This window comes from Mya arenaria, chromosome 7, assembly GCF_026914265.1.
Source record: "Mya arenaria isolate MELC-2E11 chromosome 7, ASM2691426v1".
NCBI lineage: Eukaryota > Metazoa > Mollusca > Bivalvia > Myida > Myidae > Mya > Mya arenaria.
Window position 1 is genome coordinate 26,104,207 of NC_069128.1, and position 22,559 is coordinate 26,126,765.

Here is a 22,559-nt window from a genome sequence, read left to right on the forward strand (position 1 = left end):
ATAATATGGAATATTTTGTGAATGTTCTCAAAAATGTTGAAAAGGCCCAGTTTTCAATACTATACTATGAACTGTTTGGTCCTACATAAACTATTTGTGGAGTTTTCAAAGGCTTTTTGTTGAATTAGTTTGTTTTTAGTTCATCTGGTAATATTCTCAAATAATTTTGGTAATGTTACCAAATATCACGATCAAATTGGTAATATTCCCAGAAAACCTGGACATTTTATTCAGAATCCTAGCAGAAAATGTTCATCATTTATTTTGGGAATATTACCAAATATTTGTGACTTTTCATAGTCGAAGAATATTTTTGAAAATTTCTCGGCATAATATCGATAGTTTTGGGAATGTTCCCAAAAATGTTAAAACCCCCACTATAACTTTAAATACTATACTTTGAAATGTTTGGTAATATTCCCGAAAGGTTTTGGTAATGTTACCAGAAATTTCAAGATTAACTTTGGTAATATTCCCAGAAAACCTGGACATTATTTCCAAGACGAATTTTAAATGTTAGCCGAAAATGTTCATAATTCAGAAAAATTACCAAATATTTGTGACAACCCCTAGTTTTTATTAATTTTAGAAAACCTCTCAACATACTATGGATACTTTTGGGAATATTACCAGAAATGTTGAAAACCACACCATAACTCTTCGATACTATATTACAAAGTGTTTGGAAATATTTTCAGAATGTTTTGGTAATGTTACCAACTTTTCAAGATCAAATTGGAAATATTCCCAGAAAACCTGAACATTATACTCAGAATAATAGCAGAAAATGTTCATCACTTATTTTGGGGAATATTACCAAATATTTGTGACTTTTCATCGTTGAAGAATATTTTAGAAAATCTCTCGGCATAGTATTGATTATTTTGGGAATGTTCCCACAAATGTTGAAGTTGGGAATGTTCCCAAAAATGTTGAAACCCCCACCACAACTTTCAGTACTATACTACAAAGTGTTTGGAATTATTTTCAAAATGTTTTGGTAATGTTACCAAATTTTCAAGATCAAATTGGTAATATTCCCAGAAAACCTGGACATTATATTCAGATTCCTAGCAGAAAATGTTCATCATTTTTTTGGGAATATTACCAAATATTTGTGACTTTTCATAGTTGAAGAATATTTTAGAAAATCTCTCGGCATAGTATGGATTATTTTGGGAATGTTCCCACAAATGTTAAAATTCTACAAAGTGTTTGGAAATATTTTCAAAATGTTTTGGTAATGTTACCAAATTTTCAAGATCAAATTGGTAATATTCCCAGAAAACCTGGCATACTATGGATACTTTTGGGAATATTACCAGAAATGTTGAAAACCACACTATAACTCTTCAATACTATACTATGAAGTGTTTGGTAATATTCCCAAAGATATTTCTAATCCTACAGAAATGCTTTGAGGACATTACAAAGGGTTTCTGTTGAATAAAAATGTTACCATGCTGAAAAGGGAAAGTTGCGTTTTCCCTTTTCATTTTGCGGTTTGTTAACTATCAACACACGTACTACGAACGTACTTCCGTTTATAACGGAATGTTATTATGAACGCACATCCGCAGCCAACAGCGAACCTTTACAGTGTTATTAGGATGCCTCATCCGCATGAAAGAAAATTGTCCGACATTAAAACATTTTATTTACAATACAAAACATTAAAGTCTCAATTATCAACCGATTTTCAAATGTGTCGCTTATAAACAAAGAAGAATACATATTTCAACCCATTATATTAAGCAAATGAATAATACGAGCAATGTCATAACCGCGTGACGTCATTAATAATCAGGCGAGTGAGTACATGTTATTTGGCGGTTGAAGTTTGAAAAGACCGTAAGTCAGTGTCACAGTCGCTTTCAGTAGTGCGAATTCGCTTTGAAGCTGTTGGTTAACATCCTGGATTTTTGTCGTTTTGGTGCTCAATGAGTTTTACCTCCGTGAATTGGAGCACCAAAAATGTTGTAAATTCCAACAGAAAAAGTGAGATTTCATGTGGAATCAATGACTGTGTGAACTTGAGCATTGCTGGCGAACTGTGTGCATAGACTGAGCATTGTGCAGGTATTTTCACTGGAGTACAATATGGGCATCATAATGACTTCTAATAGACGTTGTGTTTTGTTTTGTTTTTAATTTAAAATCCAAAATTTATTTTGAATGGATTGACATCCATAGAGAGTTAAAGCTGTACGACAAGCCATTGTGATAAGTTGCTTTGTGGAGTGGGCTTTCCAATTTGGCAAAAACAGAATTTAACCATGATGCGAGAATCCAAACAAAGTTACTTCAGGGGAAGCAATGCACCTTATAATGATGTTAATATCATAAAAAAGTGGTACATGAAAGCTTATTCTCCACTGGCATGGCTCTTGTGATCAATTATATATTAAAGTCACATGACCATAATACGACTATATTGCAAGTCGATCCACATCTCTTAAACAGCTTGAAGGATTTCGAACTGACCATGCGACCAGAAACAATTGAGATAATGCAGATATGGGGCGTTGACCGTACTGCACCTAAACTAGTCTAAATTAAACCGAGTCTGACGTGTCATATTCTGTATGTAATGTATGTTTTCATAGGATCATTCAACAAGAAATGTCCGTATAGAAGGCCATCCATAATTTCATTAAAATCGGTTAAAATAAAGGCATAAATTTCAATTTTCAATTTCAAAAAGTTGTAAAATGAAAATTATCATTTTTATCAATTATTGAAAATAAGATGAAATTGCGCTTAAGTCGTAAATTACAAACTGAAAGCAATTCATTTAATGAAGGAATCGCGTGTTTAGCCTTATATTAACGTTTAAATATACCACGATATAGACCAACTGCATTTAATCAATAAAAGACGCGTTCATTACAGTGGGAATTTTCAATGGGTCAGTGGCATATATGCGCTACAAATTACAGATTGCGTCGATACATTTGACAAACAAACATCTGCCTGCCATTGATACTGGTACATATAAGGCTAACCATGGAATGTATGCTCTTTTATTGGTGACCAATACTTACTGCTACCTTTATGCCCTCCCACTCCCCCATTTACTTGCTGCTTCGACCGTGAATGTTGCCGGTCTAATGTCAGAGACGATGCACTGATCAGAGTAGCTCTTTATCGTCGATGGCCGACAATGCAATTCACTTCGTTATAATCTTATTAATATCAGATCTTAGTATGAAATCAATTAGGAAAGCCTCGGTGTTTATGAGGCAGCCTGATTAATATTTCCTATAATCGTTTATCCTCCGTGCATTATGTGCAGACCAGAACCAATTTAAAAGCAACTGTCACTTAGGAGAATGAATAAGGTCTGATGAATTGATAAGTTAAAAGTGGAGAGACGGTGCTATTCGTTCCGTTGGAGTGCATTCTCGTACACCAAAGTGATGATGCTATGTGTAGCACATGGTCATTGATCTTTTTTCTTTTTCTTAACATTGATCAATAGTTAAGTATGCGTACGTATTGAGGTTTTGATTGGTTGATGCTGATAATATCAGGAAAATGCATTATATATAGTTTTGAACTCGATTTTGCAGCGATTAAATCAGGGGTTAGATTTATAATGATCAAACCTCTGATGAATGAGAGTGGTAAAATACTGAATATAATTATATGCTGCTTATATTTAAGTCCCAATCAATTTACAAGCTTTTCTAGATCAGACACATACGTTGCACAATGTGAATTCAGATGAACGATTAATGGTTTCTTCCGTATGCCGGTGACAGTATGATGGAGATTTAGTACGAGAAATATAGTTAGCCTCTTTAGTAATGAACTTTATAAAAAAATTTAAACCGCAAAACCAATTCTCGAGGTAGATTTATATAACTGACACTTAATTTCAAACTCAGTAAAAGCCATGGGATTACACTACACAAATTCGTTTCCATATAAAGCAGTAGAAAAATCAGCACGCTGAGTGCTAATTTTTACTGAATGACTTGTATTCAAGTTTTTTACAATATAAACTTACTATTCAGTTACATATTTTTTCAGAACCTTACTTTATTTTCTAAAGTAGTTATTTCTGATGCATCTTATTGCTGATTTGTTTTTATATTCAAGAAAAAACACTATATAATGAAAAACATTAATTTACGACGTAATTTCTGACATTGAAATTCCGAAAACTGTCGTTTAACGTGCAGTTTTGTTGGTTTCAACTCAACGCGGTTCGTTTCAACATGGAAATAATCAAAGAAGACATGCGATAAAATAATCTAATAGTATGACGCTTTTATAACGACCTGTATCACGTCTGTATCAGAGCTTGTTTGGTGTTTAAACAAGCATACGTCTCGACCGGTACGAGGTCTCGAAGAATACGTGTTAATACACAGAACTCGACATGATACAGGACGTCAGAAAAGTGTCCTTTCATAACATTCCCTCACACTCCTTAAAAAATTGCGAAAAAGAAAAACAAAACCTTATTGGCAATGTTTTAGCTGTTAGCAGTCTAGATTAACGACAAATGTTGTACGTAAACATATCGACAAAAATAGCTTGAACTGTTTTTGTGACAGACAGACAAATCACGGTCCATTAGTCGATGCAAAATGCAAAGAGAAACAGGGATACTCCTGACATTATGTATTAGTTACCAGAGTGATAAATTCTGTCATATGAAGTCCCAATGATGTCTTCATGTTTCAAGGGTAAAGTGATAACCATTGCAAAAGGCTCAACATTTCAACGGCATATTGACCATGAAAATATGTGAATTTACAACTGCATATTGACCATGAACAAACTGTACCTATATGTGTCAACGTTGTTATTCGGCATTTCACCAAGAACAAAATGAGACTATATGTGTTTACATTTTTATATGATATTTGATCAAGAACATAATGTGACTTTACTATTGCATATTGACCATATAGAAAATGAGACTTTTTGTGTTCACGTTTTAATATGGCATTTGACCTAAAACAGAATGTGACTATATGTGTTCACATTTAACTATGACATTTAACCAAGATCGATCAAAATGTGACTATATTTGTTTACGGTTTACTATGACATTTGACCAAGAGCAAAAAGTGACTATATTTGTTCACGTTTTACCATGGCACTTTAACCAAGAACAAAATGTGACTGTATGTGTTTACGGTTTACTATGACGTTTGACCAAGAACAGAATGGGACTATGTTGTTCACGTTTTACCATGGCACTTTTACCAAGAACAAAATGTGACTATATTTGTTCACGTTCTACCATGGCATGTTAACCAAGAACAAAATGTGACTATATGTGACCACGTTTAACTATGACGTATTCACCATGAGTAAAATGCGACATTACTATGGCATATTGACCATGAAGAAAATGTGACTATACGTGTTCACATTTATTATGGCATATTGACCATAGACAGAATGCGACTATATATGTGCTTTACAAAACAAATTGATCAGTTGTATATGGAGTCATTCTCTTCTTAGATTTTCATGAATTTGTTGGGGTTGGAACCAATTTTTGGTACGCGGTATTCATGTGCTTTTAAATGAGTAATCGAACTCAAGTGAATGATACGTGGTACGCAGAAAACAAATATGTATCAATATTTGGTACAGAAACTCGCAAATAGATTTATATTATTTGTAATGGTAGAAATAAGGACTTATTCAGTACGCAAGGGGATTGGGTGTGGTTGTTGGGGTTATATGTTCAGTAAAGGACAATACTTTAGGAGATATATCGCCGTACTTATTTGCACGCAAACACATTGAGACGACGAAACCCAACATTTATACATTTATGTATAAAGATATTTTGATAAAAAAAGTTGGTGTAAATGCTTGATGTTTTTGGCGATATTACGAACAATTCTCAATATCTCATATCATTTTGAAACAACACTGCCTCAGTATTTGATAGCAGATTGTTATCGAGGTAATCCAAATTCCAAACCCTCAATAAATGGCAGTAACCTTGCAAAGCAGAATTATCATAAGTCCTTGCGTGCAAGTGTCTTATTTGCTTGAAAATAAACTTTCCTTAACTTGTGTAAGCAAGGAAACTGTAATCTGTCTCTGTTATAGCAATTCATGGCATTTGTTGATTGAAGTTAATTAATGCCAGTCCGCATTAAGAATAACGATAAATGCGCCAGTCTTTTTGTTGCCATTGTATAATAGAACTAGAAAGAATGATTCAAGATAAAAAAAAAGGCATTGATCATTTCATTAAAAGGCATTGTATGCACCTAACTTTAAATGTTGATTGTAATTGAAAATATCAGTCTAACGGAATAATTTCACTTTCAAACTGTTACTAATGATAGTAAACAAGCATAAACAATCAATTCGTTTCGAAGAATAAGTGTTTGGCACCTCAAAGAGCGTAATTTCAAGCAACGATTTAATTAGCCGGATAATGTGAAACCGATGGAAATTGTACATTTATGGGTCCTTTGCAGGTGTATGAGCCTTCACCTTAGAAGTAAGTTTGATGTTGATGTGTAAAGGAATTGACGGTTGCAGTCGGGTTTTTTTAGTGTGAAATCGATATGTAGCCCTTGAATTGTTTTGGCGTAGAAAAGGCCTTGATATTTTAAAACTACAGACCTTCATTATAAGTTGAATTGCAAAAAATAAAAACAACGTAAAATTATGATATGTCTGTGTACCATGAAGAAATCGAAATCAACGCGGTTGTGGAAACAATGATAAAAAAATGGCTCAAATCATAAACGTCTTGATTCTTAGTTTATGTCGCGAGTCTTAGAAAAGCTTTGATTTTGTGGTAAAACAAATGATTATATAAAGGATAGTTTGTATTATAAACTAATTTCCTGTTCTATGTCTTATTTACTTTTTCCAGTTTCAATATGGTCTTTAATACTGAGTCTCAACCTCAGAATCAAGATGGTCGTGTATGTAGAGAATAATAGATTAGTGCCGTGGATGGAAGAAGTTTATATGAGAAGGCGGAGGAAATTATCGGGTGAATATTCTCCATCCACGGCCCTAACCTATTATTCTATGTATCATGTAGTTTTGTATATTTAAACACTGCAAATAACCTTAAAATTATTAAGTTTCTTTAAAAATATGGGGGGAAACTGTTTTTTCCCTGATTACGTCATCACACTCGGTATCCATGTTTAAATCGTTCCCGAAATAGTTCTCAAAACTGTTCAACTTTTTTCAATACGCCTGCAGTCAAGGTCATTGCATTTTAATACGTCAATATCAATTAAAAACATAATAAAGCTTTTAAAAGCTCATAAACATGAATCAGTCACCATTATCTGATGCTGTAACAATTATTCCGCAAGTCACAAAGTACAGTACACAGGTCATGGTTCAAGATCGCGAATGTTTACAAACAATCCCCACATGTTAAATGCATTTCATTCGTGTTGATAGTGTTGAATGTTCAGAACTGCAGATGGTCATACAAATGGTCTAAGATACTGGCTTTCATTCTCAGACTCGCGATGGTCCAAAACTATCCAGTCAAATTCGACTTTAAATATCATTTCATTTTCTGCTGCAACAAGCGTCTGTGATATATACGTTCCAGTTTCACAACCATCTCGTGTAAAATTCATCTTTGCAGGTATGAAACCAGACAGGAGCAAGCACGAGCTACGCATATGTCTTGTCTTAGTTCCATGCACTCCCTCAACTTTTTTCTTGCCACAAACAACCGGTTTAACCATTATCTTATGTTTATCTGCATTTGTTTTCAGCACTAAACTCTTCCTACGAGATTCCCTGAGCGTTGACGCTGAATATCATTTTTCTGCAAATTTTATCCTCTTCATGCATGTTTTGTTTTACGGTCTTTTAATGTTGAAAATCTATGTTTGCGGTGCTAACTTTCCCAGAAAGGACCCAGGCCAAGTTGACGCTGAATATTCGCTACACACTAGCGTTTCTTCGCAACTCCAGCCGCCTACATACACTTCAGCGGTCCGTTCTGCTGACCCGGTCAAGAGAGTTTAAACAACTGGTTGGTGGTGTTTTGACTCACTTTTTAATAAAGCGTAATGCCATATTTAAAAAACGAACACTCTTTGAGATCAAGACGTTATCCTAACGATTTTTTATGGATAACTATCATACTATATTGTTATATGACACGGTCTATAAAACACAGTAGTAAACAGAAAACTCCAACAAACGGTTTTCTTGAAAATATAGGTCATGGCTATTGGAAGAAAACTAAACTGCCATTTCAACATCATATTCAAACAAGTGTCAATCGATGTAGATTTTAATATATAAACACGTTTACGACTATAACTTATTTCCCTACAAATGCTGGTTGCCAATCTTAGAACCTTTTCCTGGCATCCCAGAAAAAAAGCAGTTATGGTTTCTGCCAAGGAAACGGACTCGAGATTGATTCAGAAATATTTTATTGCCTTCATAATCGAGCTTAAATTAAGTATTTTTTTCCAAAGGTAACTTCAGGGACATGAACAGATGAATCACACAAGATTGCTATCTGACCGGTTCTAAACAAACACATAAGAAAACAGACAGTGCGAACATTAAAACATCAATGAAATGGTGTATTTGTATAACACAATTTGACAATATGATAAACTATCATATTATTATCACGTTGAAACATTGTTTTCGATAAAATTGTCCGTCTATGTAGGTTGGAATATCCTCAACTGGTTTACAAGGACTTAAAATTGTTTCTTATTTTCCTAGATTTGCTGGCTACCAATCTCAGTCTCCGATCATCTTCATATTGCCATCAATGTCACGGTTGCCGGTGACGAATATAACACAGTTGCCAGTTCAACGTTGGATGTTGTGGACCAAGGTTTCTTTGCTCTTATTATGTTTGAATTTGAATATTCGAGTGAATGGGAATGGTAATTCCAGGGTATCAGAAACTGTTGTACCGAAGCCACTTTTTCCAAGGCAATAAAACATGGAAACTACAGACACAATATCGCGGTTTAAAATTGAAGCATGATCCAGTTCAAACGCACACCTAGTTTGCATTTATATAACTTAGAAAATGTACGATGGTGACTACAAGCTTACAACATTTTAAACTAAAAGTAGCTTAATCTTTAGAAGAATAATGCTTAAAAAAGTAAATACAGGATTTCGCTTAATAAATATACTTTGGTATATGATGTTGCCTTGGTTTTCATAAGACGTTGTGGTTATCTCTTTTAGTCCATTTTAGGCATTGAACCATGTGCCTCAATACTGGGTTATTCTAAAATGTATGTGTATTGGGAGTGCCCTTCTAAAATGCATTGTTATAAAGCCAGTGCGTCCAATTATCAATAAGCAATGTTATTGACCTTAATGAAAACGTTTTTACATAAAAAGGAATTCCATTCCATCAAAAAGGTACGTTAATGATGACACATGTTTATCCAATGTATTGGAGTGCTGGCAACTTGTAGATATGTTGATATTTCAATGCAAATCAATCGAATATAAGGCATACACACTTGAATATCTTATCAGTTTCAATTTTGCGTATTAATTTCAGCCATCACTTGTCAAGAGGGATGCCAGTCTGATGACATTTTGTTCAACACATCTTACCTGTGCTCGAAAAATGGAACATTCAATCACAAGCCGTCGGCACGAGTATACGGAGTTTCATTCGCACCATTAGACAAAGGTCAAACTACACTTAAACACTGGTCAGTTGTAAGTATCTTAAAATAGGTTACGATGATTATTTATTGCGTGTACCGTGAAATGGTGTCTCGTCAAGAACTGGTTTTAAATATTGGTCTTGATTGGATCTAAGAAAGATGTAGCTTATCACATTACTTGTTATTTATAACTGACCAAAATTGTGAATGAATTTAATCATATACGACCCTAAGATTAACTTATGGTGCATATTGAATACCACCCCAGACCTATTTTGGTATGTATCGTTAAAACAGTCTAATGATTTAGTCAATAATGTTTTATCAATAAGTGGAGGCACGCTGTCGTACCGCTTAATGGAAGCATGTTGTCTTATTGCTAAATGGAAGCATGTCAGTCTGACCAAGTAAAGAAAACACAGACAGCTACCTCATTTCGATTCTTTATCAGAAGTATCCGTTAATCTGTATGTATTTAAATACCCATTGTGTCTATACTATCGATTTGTTTTAAAACGCTTATCTATGAGGCAAAACCTTTTGACTTGCGCCCCTCCCTAAGAACCGAAATTCGTTTGGTTTAAAAAGACTGGCAGCCGTATTTGGTGTTACTCCCCGAAGAAATTATTAACATTTTCTAGTCCGAAATGAAGTATTTTGCCCTTATTTTATTACTCATTTGCTCCCAGATTGAAATAAAAAACAATCTTGCACGATTTTAGGTGGGGTAGGGAAAGGCCGGTCGCGCTACCACCCTCTCTTGACCTGTTAGTGTTAAGAGTATATAAATACATATAATTTAACGTATTTTCTTTGTAAAGTTGTCACAAAGCAAACATCCTTAAAACAGTCTTATGATTTAGTCAATATTGACTTATCGCGGAATGGAAGCATGTTGTCTCATCGCTTAATGGAAGCATGGTGTCTTATCGCTAAATAGAAGCATGTCAGTCTGACCAAGTAAAGAAAACAAAGACAGCTACCTCATTTCGATTCTTTGTCAGAAGTATCCGTTATTTTGTACGTATTTAAATACTCATTGTGTCTATAATATCGAGCTGTTTTAAAACGCATAGCATAGTCTGTTTTTAAGTCAAGCAGGGACGGATTCAGGATATGACGTTAGAGGGGGCGTTACTATGAGACGAAATCTTTTGAGTTGCGCCCCTCCCTAAGAACCGAAATTTATTTGGTTTAAAAATTTTGGCAGCCGGGTTTGAGGTTACTCCCCCAAGAAATTTTTAACATTTTCTAGTCCGAAATGAAACATTTTGGCCGTATTTTATTACTCATTTTCTCCCAGATTGAAATAAAAAGCAATCTTGGACGATTGGAGTATGGGGTAGGGAAGCGCCGGTCACGCTACCACCCTTCATTGACCCGTTAGTGTTAAGAGTATATAAATAGATATAATTTACCGGAAAGTTGCTAAGTTCTATTGCACTATTTTATTCCATTCCCTTTTCAGACCAATTCAAGCATATCATTTCAATTTAACGACAAATACAATGGTATTGGAACGCTTGAGGTATGTCAGTGTACATAATACGTTAGACGCATGTTTAGTAAGCAATGCTATCATTACAAAATATGTGATAATTAAATAAAATGAAAGTTTGAAAATTGATTACAAATTGCAAAATAAGCTCAAACTTGGAGTGCCCAATCATTTAATTAAATGTAATAGTGTAAATGATTGTAGTCCTTGTTTTTGTCTAGATAATCGTGGAAGGTAAACTCTTTATCCTTGCATATTCAGAATGGCGGATAAAACTAAATTGTTTTATGAATCCGTTATTCAATTTTAGGTCTCGTATCGACAACTAAATGCAGACCTCTACTGCTATGTGTACAGTGACATCAGAATAGTTTGTGATCACGTGACGTCAAAATCCGATCCATATGGTAAGTTCATAAACAATAAACTAGAACTATACTTTGTGTTATGTTGGTTTTCGTTTAGTTGTGTCGTTGCTTTTCCTATTGCTTGAAAGCAGGTTTATGCACAGTTTCTTTGCCAACCAAAAAGGAAATGAAAGCGGTTTAGTTAGAGCTATAGTTATTGTCGTTTAACAGAAAGTAAATAAAGACCTTCTTGTTGAATGTTAAATTGAATCCTTCGTCATCCCAAAATGACCGATTTTGAGGGATTTCATACTGGACCTAAATTCACAAAACCGTAGATATGAGCTTCCTTGCATACCGGGCATGTTATTCTGCCTAACGCCTTCACTGTTAAAGTACTGGCAAACATTCGATAAATTTCGCATGTACCATCTCAAATTCCACGATCAAGTAATTCCTATAATGTATGCAAATTGTACCATATGCTATCATCTTTCCTGCACATGTGTTTGCTTATATTTCGTATACAATCCAAACGCCTTAAAAGCGAGGTTAACAAAATGATGTTGGTTTCTTTTAAAATAACCCCACATGTCCCTGTTTTTTTTAATGCATGAATGATATATAATGGAGCATTACTACATTCAGCCTAAGCAACCGTGTTTTTTTATCATTTGGCACTCCTTGGCCACTTTTACATCGAAAACAACCTCGAATATATATGGACGGTTTACAATGTCAGAGATCTGATTATTTGACTTCGCTGCAAGTAGGACGCGTAATAATTTCAATTTAGCAGTTAGCCGAGGCGTTACGATTGTGTTTTTATCCGTGTTCACCTTAAAATGTTTAAACCATTTAACTTTTAATCATTTGATTGCGTTATTTGCATGTGATACAGCATTCCTGGTACATATTGATATAATGGTAGAAATGGTTCTAATTCAGCAAGCATAAATATTCGTATTATTTTAACACTTATCGAACGTTTTATATGAATGCTCTACCGTTGCAGACGATACCGAATCCTTTGGGACGTTTGTGATATTTGGTCTTATTGTGATGACTTGTTTCACAGCCATCCTCGCTCTCATCATATTTGGTTAGTTATTGATTTTTTTATATAGTTTTGTTAAGTCCGAATCTGCCTTTTAAGCTGCACTCTCACAGAATGACTGTTTTGACTGTTATTGTTTTATGTCCCCTGATTGATTTGATTTATTCAAATTTATCACATAAAACCCTTGAATGCGTTGAACACAGACAGTTGTCACTCATTTCAGTCTGTTATATATTTTAAAGTGTCATATACATGGCCAGAAGACGGTGTACTCTGTACTGTTGTTGTTCACTTTAAATTGTCATATACATGGTTTCAATTTGTCATATATACTTTCGCAATGCAGTGTGCCCTAAATATGAACATGAATTTCGATTTGTCATCTATACTTTCGCAATGAAGTATACCATAAAGCATTGTCATTAATTTGAATGTGTCATATATACTTTTGGAATTGAGTGTACCATTACTTGCTCTTTCATTGCAGTCGTGCAGAAGCTAATGGGACTTCTTCGTGCGTATAAAAATAGAAGAGGTAAGGTCCTTAAGGTTTATTAGTCAACTAACTTTTCACATGTGCTATCATTTTTAGCCATAAATGATGTATGATAAAAAACGGTATATTTTTGTTAAATTCGCACGATAAATAAAAAATAGTTAATTGCATTATCACCTTTAACTCATTTAATTTAATGATTATGATTTGTGTACAGAAAAAAAATATTGGCAAAATTTGGGCTCTTTTTTAACTCTTGAATTGGTTGCAACGTAACTAATAATAAAAAAAATCACATTTATAAAGGCTAATATTTTTAATCTATAGACAAATCATATGCGTTTTTGTTTTGGCTTTGCTCCTAAATATCAAAATAAGTTAAACATGAAAATACATAAAATTGAATTAAATTATATTTGCACATAACTAATGAAATAATTGTCTGTCTTTTACACCCCTATGCTATGTAGGCTTATCGCCAGATTATTATGATATCTAGTCGTGTATAAAAAAACTCTCCACACACCAATATTTCGTTTCCCCCAACCCCCTTAAATAAAAAAATCAATATTGGTATTATTGTTAAGAAAGTAATCGGTGCTAAAGTGCTAAATGTTTTGCTAAAAAAAGAGGGATTAACATTAACTATGCTGTCTTTTGATAGACATTGGACCGATTATTCATAACATTATTTAAGTTTACAACTCTTATAACTTAATCGTTGTTAACTTTCAAATCTGTAATACTTACAATGTGTCATGGATACACATGTATTCTGTTATTCTATTCACAAATATTGAAACAACTGATTCAGCTATGCGTGTTTTACTTAAACATATCAGCACATCATAAAATATGTAAAATATGTTCAAGTTGAAAACGATTCCGTTAACTACGCTTTAATTCTGACTAAGTTCTGAACAATCGGCTCATTTAAACAGAGATAAACGTAATTTGAAAGCTATAATGTAGTGTAGATTCAAAATAGCCTTTATAAATGTTACACTATTATACAGGAAGCAACCCCAAAGAACGTCGCCGCCGATCCAGTCTTCTAGGCCACTTGAAGACAGGTAGGTCCCTGTTTAATCCTTAAATCCAGGGCTGGCATTCAATTGAGGTATTTTTTGGGTCTTAAGACTGATGTAGCTTATCGGATTACTTGTTATTAATAACTGACGGATAAAGTGAAAGAAATCAATGATGAACGACCTTAAGATTAACTTAATAAAATTTTTAATACCACCACGTGCAAGCGAATCAGAATGCAATCAGTTGTTTATAAACTAGTTATAACTCAATCCCATTTATTAGTAATAGTTGACCTATTTTGCGGAATGAATACGCGTTTTACATATTTGCTACTTGATCAATAAATCATGTATGGTTAATATGGAACACGATAACGAAACTCAAATATCACTAAAATAGCTCGGACTGCCATATCAATGCTACACTTTAGTTTGAATACAAAGATAAACTTTCAAACTAGACGAAACGAAAATGCATTAGCAAGTACGGTACCAAAGATTAATGCGTACACTATTAGATCGTAAGTTGTTCCTGAAAATCCCCATAGTAGTGCATTTGTTTCCATATCTTTTTGAAATACCTCTTCAGTGATGAAAAGAGTAACGATAAAAGTACAACGCAATGATAATTATAATAGATTCATGCATGCAGAGAAGTAATGGTTTAGAAACTACTTGAAAGCTTTTGAAAAATCTGCGCTACTGTACTTGGCAATGTTGAATCAGCTCAGCTTAAAGTTTGACGAACTATTGACTTTGAAAAGATGTCTTTCTCATAATTAACGGTCGATTTGATGCGTCGGCATATTTATATCACACATTTATTCTGCAGTATGTTGTATTTCATTTGATGTGGAAACAAAATTAAGACACAACGACAGCTTGACAAAACCAAGAAGTACATGTGAAGCAATAGGACAAATATTTCGGTGTTATTATCTAGTCTGTGGCTGTACATAACTCTTCATGCTACCAGCGGTCCGGAGCCAATATTGGCTGCACATAACTTTTCATGCTACCAGTGGTCCGGAGCCAATATTAATTAAAATACTTATGTACATAGTTTAGTACTATCGTGTGAATCGACTGCCTAGTATAATACGTGTTTGTGTCATGTTTGATTAAAGCCATACTTTCGGATTTGGTAATACATAGTTTGTTTCAAGTATTTGGATAACTTGTAAATTTTGTTTTCAGATGAGATTATCAGAAACTCCATCCTTAATATGCATCCGATTGTCTCTGAGCCCGAGGCCCAGCCAATGCGAGGCCATGGCAATGGAACTTCTAGTGAACGTGAGACCAGCTTCCTGAGGAATTCCTCACACAAGAGTTCACACAACAGGATAGCAAGGTATTGTGCGCGTTTGTTGGTTTATATATGGTTTGATTGGTTAATCCCTCCTTATTGTATTTGAAATATAAAACACATTTGCATCGTTCTACTATTTCGAGAATGTGTGATGGGTAGGATGCCCAAAGATATGTAAAGCTATGGACAAACCCCGTTGGCTCTAACTCCCGGAGACCGGCAAAAATACCTCGAGCATCAGGAAATTTGCGCTGTCTTGTTACAGAGCCTGAAATATTTAACTTGTTTTTGAATAAATATAAATATAGCGTTTTAGTCTTTTCAGTTTCTGTTTAAAATGTGATTCTTTGTTCTAGATTCGATTAAACCAAATCAGATTTTTATTGTTAACTTGAGTACATGTACATGTATTCTTAATTGGAATCTATGTTTGTTGAAATAAAGTAGTTCTAGTTTATTAGGGTAAATTAAATGTTTATTTACATGTAAGTATATATATACATAATAATATACATTTATAAATATTTGCCTGAAACGCAGGCAATGCTTAAACGACTTATGTAAAGCAATACAGACACTTAAAACTGAATATATATTTTGTCGTACACTATCCAACTTCTGAATATATATTATCTTATACTCATTAACTTCTTCCAGTGGCTCCTCCTGGGCGTCTAGTATTTTATCACAAACAAACTCAGGCTTGCCTTCGAAGACATCCAGTGGTAAAAAGCTTCAACGAAGCGTAACACAGGCTATGCTGGAAAACCTGGACGAAAGCAAGTGTTCAATTCTATTTCTAACTCTACCCTTCGACCAGTATACACGAGACGTTACCGAACTTCTTCGGAACGTTTTGTCTATTGAGGGTGGAATTCCAAGCCAGTGCTGCTTCGACCCCGATGTTTTGAGCGATTACCAGACCAATAGATTCGCTTTTATTGAAGAGATAACTGGAAATACAAACAAAATTCTGGTATTTGTGTTTCTTACTACATTGAGTTATGGAACCAAAGAAGAAAAGCTGATACATGACTTGCTAAACCACTGTCTCCTAAAACAGAGAATCATTCCTCAATGCAAGGTTGTCTTTCTTCACCTAACGGATGACGACAGTAGGCTAGAAACAAGATACCATGGTCAGCATATTCATCTGAAGCATGATAATGCTTATAAGAAATTTCTCTCTGTGATCTTGAGAGAATGTGGCATCAATGTTGATGAAAGAGATGAGGACAGTGAATTGCCTAAAAGAATGCTGTCATGCAGTGCCACTAAGCATTTATATCAGTTGTTATCCTATAATGGCGATAAGGCAGCATGAGTATTGTGGAATATCGTTTCTTACCTTGCTACACCTGTATTATGTATGTCTTTCAATGTCTTTCAATGTCTTTCAATATTGCTATGATTAAAATATATATGTATTAGTTTTAGCATGATCATTCCTTTTTTGCGATAGCATTAGTGTTAAAGCTGGCAATCAAAAATACTCACTGATGTGTTCATTTTAATTCAAGAACAATAAAAAGTCTGGACTCTGTCTAACTGATCACCGCATGGTTATGTATTTCATTCAATTATTAAGTTTATAAAGCCCCCCTTTGCAGGAGAAGGGGATTATTGCTTTGCACATGTCGGTCGGCATGTCAGACGGTCGGTCGTTCGGTTGGTCCGTCCGTCCGTCGTTAGACCAAAGCTTTTCCCAGTAGATGACACCTATTTATTGTAGGGATCATCGGGTCAAAGGTCAAGGTCACTATGAACTTTAACGAGAAAAGGTTTTCAAAGCTTGTCCTACTGATAACTCAACAATTCTTGCTTCTATGGTCATGATACTTGACATGGAGGCTGGGCCTGTCAAATAGATGAACGCCGTTGATTTTAGGGATCATCAGGTCAAAGGTCGTTTTCACAGTGACCTTGAATGCGAAAAGATTGTCCGAGTGATAACTCGACAAAGACTGCACCCATGACCCTCAAACTTGACTGGGAGGTTGGGCCTGACCATAAGATGACCCTATTGATGTTAGGGTCATCGGGTTAAAGATCATGGTCACAGTGAACTTGATCGCTAAAAAATATGTCCATGTAATATCTCGAATATGCCTGCATCCATGGTCCTCCAACTTGACATTTTGGTTGGGGGTGACAAGTAGATGACCGATATTGATTTTGAGGTCATAAAGGCAAAAGTCAAGGTCACAGTGTCCTTGAACACGAATGCTTGTTCGCATGATTACTAGACAATGGGTAGTTTTTTGGTGAATACCAGACGGAGAAACTTTGGACGCATTTATTTCTAGTAACCGGGTATATGTGAGGTACCCTCAACTGACCAGTCTTGATCATCATTTCAGACAAGGTGTGTTTCATTTTATATGTAGTTGTTATAAACAAACATACATTGCTGAAATGTTTCAAAAACTTATCTATTGTCATACTACTAATATTTGTTATAACTCATATTGGTCATTAGAAATTGCGTTATATTTACTTATTCTCTGCTGCTAAGAAGATACATGTTAATCTGCAAATATCAGTCATCATCTAAACATGATCAAAAACTGTACCTACTATCTTCAAGCTCAAATCAGCTGTCATTTTGGTTCATGCATAATTGATTCAACTGTCCAAATATTCCTGACAACATGGCGCTCATGGCGGCATGATGTTTGACAAACATCTCTTGATTATATCATAGTTATGATGCAATATAAATATTTAATACCATAAAATACGTTGTTGCTCGGTTTGATATTAGGGATTTTACTACTTTCCGATGATTTTAAATTTATTACAGATATAATACAATCCATATATAAGAGACATTATCTCGTTATTTCTAAAATCAATTATACGACATAAAATTCAGGCATGAATCTATCATAATCGTCCTCACGGCCACTTAAGGCAAGTTCCATTAACAAAATCATGAAATCTAATAAATCAAACGCATGTGTTTAGAAGTAAACGCAAGGCTGAGCTGCACCACAGAAGTGTCGACAGCTAATTTTCTTTGCAACACTGCTAAGTCGTTTAGATGGGGTTTAGTTGCCGTGATATAGCTCGTGACAAACTGAACTGGATGACGAACTGTATGCGACACTACAGAGCACTGTTTCAACACTCTTAATTTTCAAAAATCCTCTTTAAATGCTATGCCGATATGCATCTATTCAGGTTAAATTGCAAACCTTTGTTTACATTTATGGCCAGTTTTACGCAACTTTATTTGTGATGGCTAAACGTGCTACAGTCAAGGATACTTATTATAAAACTAAGTTTACCATCCAAACTTATATTACAAAGACTGGTCAACTTAATGACCCTAACAAATTCTTTATTTCTTATCTGTATTAATCTAGCCATGCGTTTAACAGATTAATAATTGCTAAACTAGCCTATGTCAACGCAACTATTGCACTAAGAGGAGAGCGATATAAATCACCATTAGCCTGATAAGCTCCAAAGTTGGCAATGAAAACGCTAGCCTTTGCAACCATCAATATCCATGATATCAAGCCGCCAAGTAAGCATGTTGATTTTATATGCAATCTAATTATGCCAGACACGGTAAGTAATTGGACTCAAGTGCGATGACGACTATGTTATAGTTAGACGACTTGAATTAAAATTGTTTAAGAAATGCCTAGCCTCTGCAACCATCAATATCCATGACATCAAGCTGTCAAGTAAGCATATTGATTGTAAATTCCATCTAATTACGCCAGGAACGGTAAATAATTGGACTCATGTGCGATGGCGACTACGTAATAGTTAGATGACTTGAATTAAAATTGTTCAAGAAATGCCTAGCCTTTCCAACCATCAATATCCATGACATCAAGCTGTAAAGTAAGCATGTAAATTTCACATTCCATCTAATTATGTCAGACACAGCAATCGGATTCAAGAGCTGTGGTGACGATATGGGGGGTGAGTGATTTTGTATCTGTTCATTGTACGTTGAGTAGTTATGAAATTGCTTTTCAAGTGTTTGTCCTATACATTTTTAAGATAATTATAGCAATAATGTTTGTTTTCAGTAATAGAAATGTACTGATGTGGAGGGGTTTTTATGCGTAAAATCTGAAGAAACAAAATACATTTCAACAACCTCCGTCATTTATGATAAGAGTATGTTCACAGCAAAACAAATTATGATGGAAACTAATCCTTGCTGTGTTTAATAGTTAGATGGCATGAAATAATATCTTGATGATTAAGAATGAGAAAGCGTAGCGTAGCGAAAGAGTCCGTCTTAATCAATAATATTTAGATTCAGGTCATCTAAATGACTTAGAGTACAGCTGACACATTGTCAATGCAAAGTCTAACGCAGGGAGAGTGATGAACGGAAGTAGGTGGACCTTTGAACATCCGCGAGGATCCAAATTTCGTAATGATTAAGCATAGTACCTTATAATCAAATATCTGCAATTTCATTGGCTAAAATGTAGGTTTTATTCTTATTATTTTTTGAAAATGACATCGGAAACACGTTGTTTAATTTTTGAAGAGAATACCATGGTAATCGCACACATTGATTGGTCGGGCTTAGTCCTGTGAATATTTGTTTTGTTTACATTTCATAGAAACGATCTATAATATAAAATTGCTGATCCGTGAACTAGTGGTAACACATTTGTCTGTCAATCCAGGGGTCGCAGGTTCTACTCCACCCCGCACCACTCAAAAGAAGTACTAAGCATATTCCTGGTGGGACGTAAAATAAGGGTCCCGTGTGACAGGGCTGTATACTGTGCATGTTCAGAATATGGATAACTCTATCCATGGTTAAATTCTGTCCGTGCACTATGCTCCAAAAAAATTAAAATGACTAATAATCTTATCGGAGCACTCACCGAATGGGCAAGCCCCGAGTGCGGGTCTAAATAAGCTTACACACCACCACCATATTGTAAATATTTTGCATGCTATTCTAACGTTTGTTATGCCTACCTGCATTACTATATAACTTGCTGCACAGCTGTAAAGTTCAAATCATGCGGGATTACATAACCTGATGTGTTAGTTGGTAATATCGAAATATAACTGAAGTGCTTTACTGAAGTATGCAATTCTATGAAATTAACGTATACAATGAAAATGCTGTAATAGTTTGAAAATACGTTCATCAAATTTCTATGTCACAGATGTCATTCCTTATACCGCTTAAAAATGCATGTAATGTATGTCTTACTCCCCACTCCCCCTTCCCACCAACATGTTATTAAAAAGTGTTTCTATTATCTTTCTGAATATAACAGTTCAATCCTAGTGGACTATAAACTGTTTCATGGCGCCCTTTGATGCTTTTCTTATTTATTTTGTTATCAGTTGCTGTGCTGAATAGAATATAGACCGTTTCCATTCGGAACTCCTCGGCAATTTTCCATCCAAAACAACTTCGGATCAATAAAGACGGTTTACAATGGCATACATTATTACATTTATATACGCCGCAAGTAGACCGCGTAGTAATTTCAAATTAGCAGTTAAACTTAATGACTTTACTCTTGGGAAGCTTAATTATGCAATTATTCTCAAGCAATCATATAAAACTTAGATTTACAAAATATATGTTAATACACTCAATTCAAACTATTTTTTTCATATGCTTAGATGATAAATTTAATATATAAAAGTCTAACTAAACGACTGTTGTATACGTTCTGTTTAATCTGTCAACCGGTGTCCTACATTTCTGTTACAGCTAGAACATAACATTTTTATATGGGAAGCTTAATTATGCAATTATTCTCAAGCAATCATATAAAATTTAGATTTACAAAATATATGTTAATACACTCAATTCACACTATTTTTTTCATATGCTTAGATGATGAATTTAATATATAAAAGTCTAATTAAACGACTGTTGTATACGTTCTGTTTAATCTGTCAACCAGTGTCCTACATTTCTGTAACAGCTAGAACATAACATATTTATATTTAAGTTGATAAATGATGTTTCTTAAGCAGAAAAATGATTTTGCTTTGATAATTTGAGATAATACTAAAATTAGTCAGAGTAGGAAGTTACTGGCTGGGCTGTGACATTTAAATAAGGAAGTTGAAGAAGGAAGTTTATACTACAAACGTATGTGAAAAAGATTTAACTAACGCATTACTATGTTAAATTTACGTTTGTTATCGTTTTAGATCAATGAGGGCATGGTTACGGAAAGAATTATATTAACAACTATTCAATAACACCTTCTAGTATGCTTTGTTACCCGAAAGCGATATCTTCCCCAATGAATGGTACGAATATACTACAGGTGTTTACAATGAAATGTGTATATAAGTGGTAGTTTCTATATATTATCTATTTAATTTGCTGTATTTACAATATAGTGAAGATGCTATCAGTTTAATTTAAGTTAATTTAAAGAATGTGGAAGGAGCATACCGCCCACATTTCGTAACCACATTTAACCCAACATGAGAGTTACAACTGTTTGTTTTTATAAGGGCTAAAGAACATGAATTTCTAAACACTCAAGATTTATTAACGCGTTATCTTACTTAAGCGCAGTAGTATCAAAACATAATGATCACAATTTATTAATCTTTTTTAAGAATGAAATAGACTTGAACACGTTCTATTTAATGTTTTCTGACAGAATAACGGTTATTTTTTTAAAAGATACAGATTTCTGTATTGTTTTCCTGCCACATAAAATTGCGCAGTAAATAAACGTGGAATTAAATACAGATATATCATACACAAGCTTCATCTCTATGTCTATCACAAAAAAAAATGCATTTTTTCAGATATTCATTTCTCTTAATTGCCATATAGACTTGCAAAAAATACCTAAGTTAGGGTGCAAATTAGCCCCCTTAGGAAATTTTCAGCATATAAACGCAGCGTAACACCTTGTTTTAATCTTGAAGACAGAGTGAAACATCGTGCAAAATCAGAGATTCGATGTCTCTGCGTTGGTAAATATCTCATATTAACTTAGGTGTGTACAATATTAGCTGTTTCATGTTTCATGCCTAAAATAAATTGGGTAAATAGGTCAGATTATCTTTTTATTTATTTTATAAGGCAAATTGTTTTTTTCGCGATCTTTCGATTACAATTATTTATTTTTTGTAAAATGGTGTATTAATACTTCTGTAACAATCTAAATGGGAAAAATATTTTAAACTTTTGAATACACTT

The 22,559-nt window shown here is 34.3% G+C and overlaps 1 protein-coding gene across 1 annotated transcript in view; it reads left to right on the forward strand.

Moving 5' to 3' along the window:
• The window catches only part of LOC128241440 (uncharacterized), a 52,051-nt gene extending 35,188 nt beyond the window's left edge, over window positions 1-16,863 (forward strand). The window contains exons 4-13 of the mRNA XM_052958368.1: window positions 7,881-8,005; window positions 8,719-8,833; window positions 9,524-9,687; window positions 11,104-11,163; window positions 11,444-11,540; window positions 12,496-12,582; window positions 13,028-13,075; window positions 14,053-14,109; window positions 15,265-15,421; window positions 16,037-16,863. Of these exons, the coding sequence (XP_052814328.1) occupies window positions 7,881-8,005; window positions 8,719-8,833; window positions 9,524-9,687; window positions 11,104-11,163; window positions 11,444-11,540; window positions 12,496-12,582; window positions 13,028-13,075; window positions 14,053-14,109; window positions 15,265-15,421; window positions 16,037-16,703 (1,577 nt within the window). The 3' untranslated portion in view covers window positions 16,704-16,863. The remainder of the gene's footprint in view (window positions 1-7,880; window positions 8,006-8,718; window positions 8,834-9,523; window positions 9,688-11,103; window positions 11,164-11,443; window positions 11,541-12,495; window positions 12,583-13,027; window positions 13,076-14,052; window positions 14,110-15,264; window positions 15,422-16,036) is intronic.
• The last annotated feature ends 5,696 nt before the right edge of the window (window positions 16,864-22,559 follow it).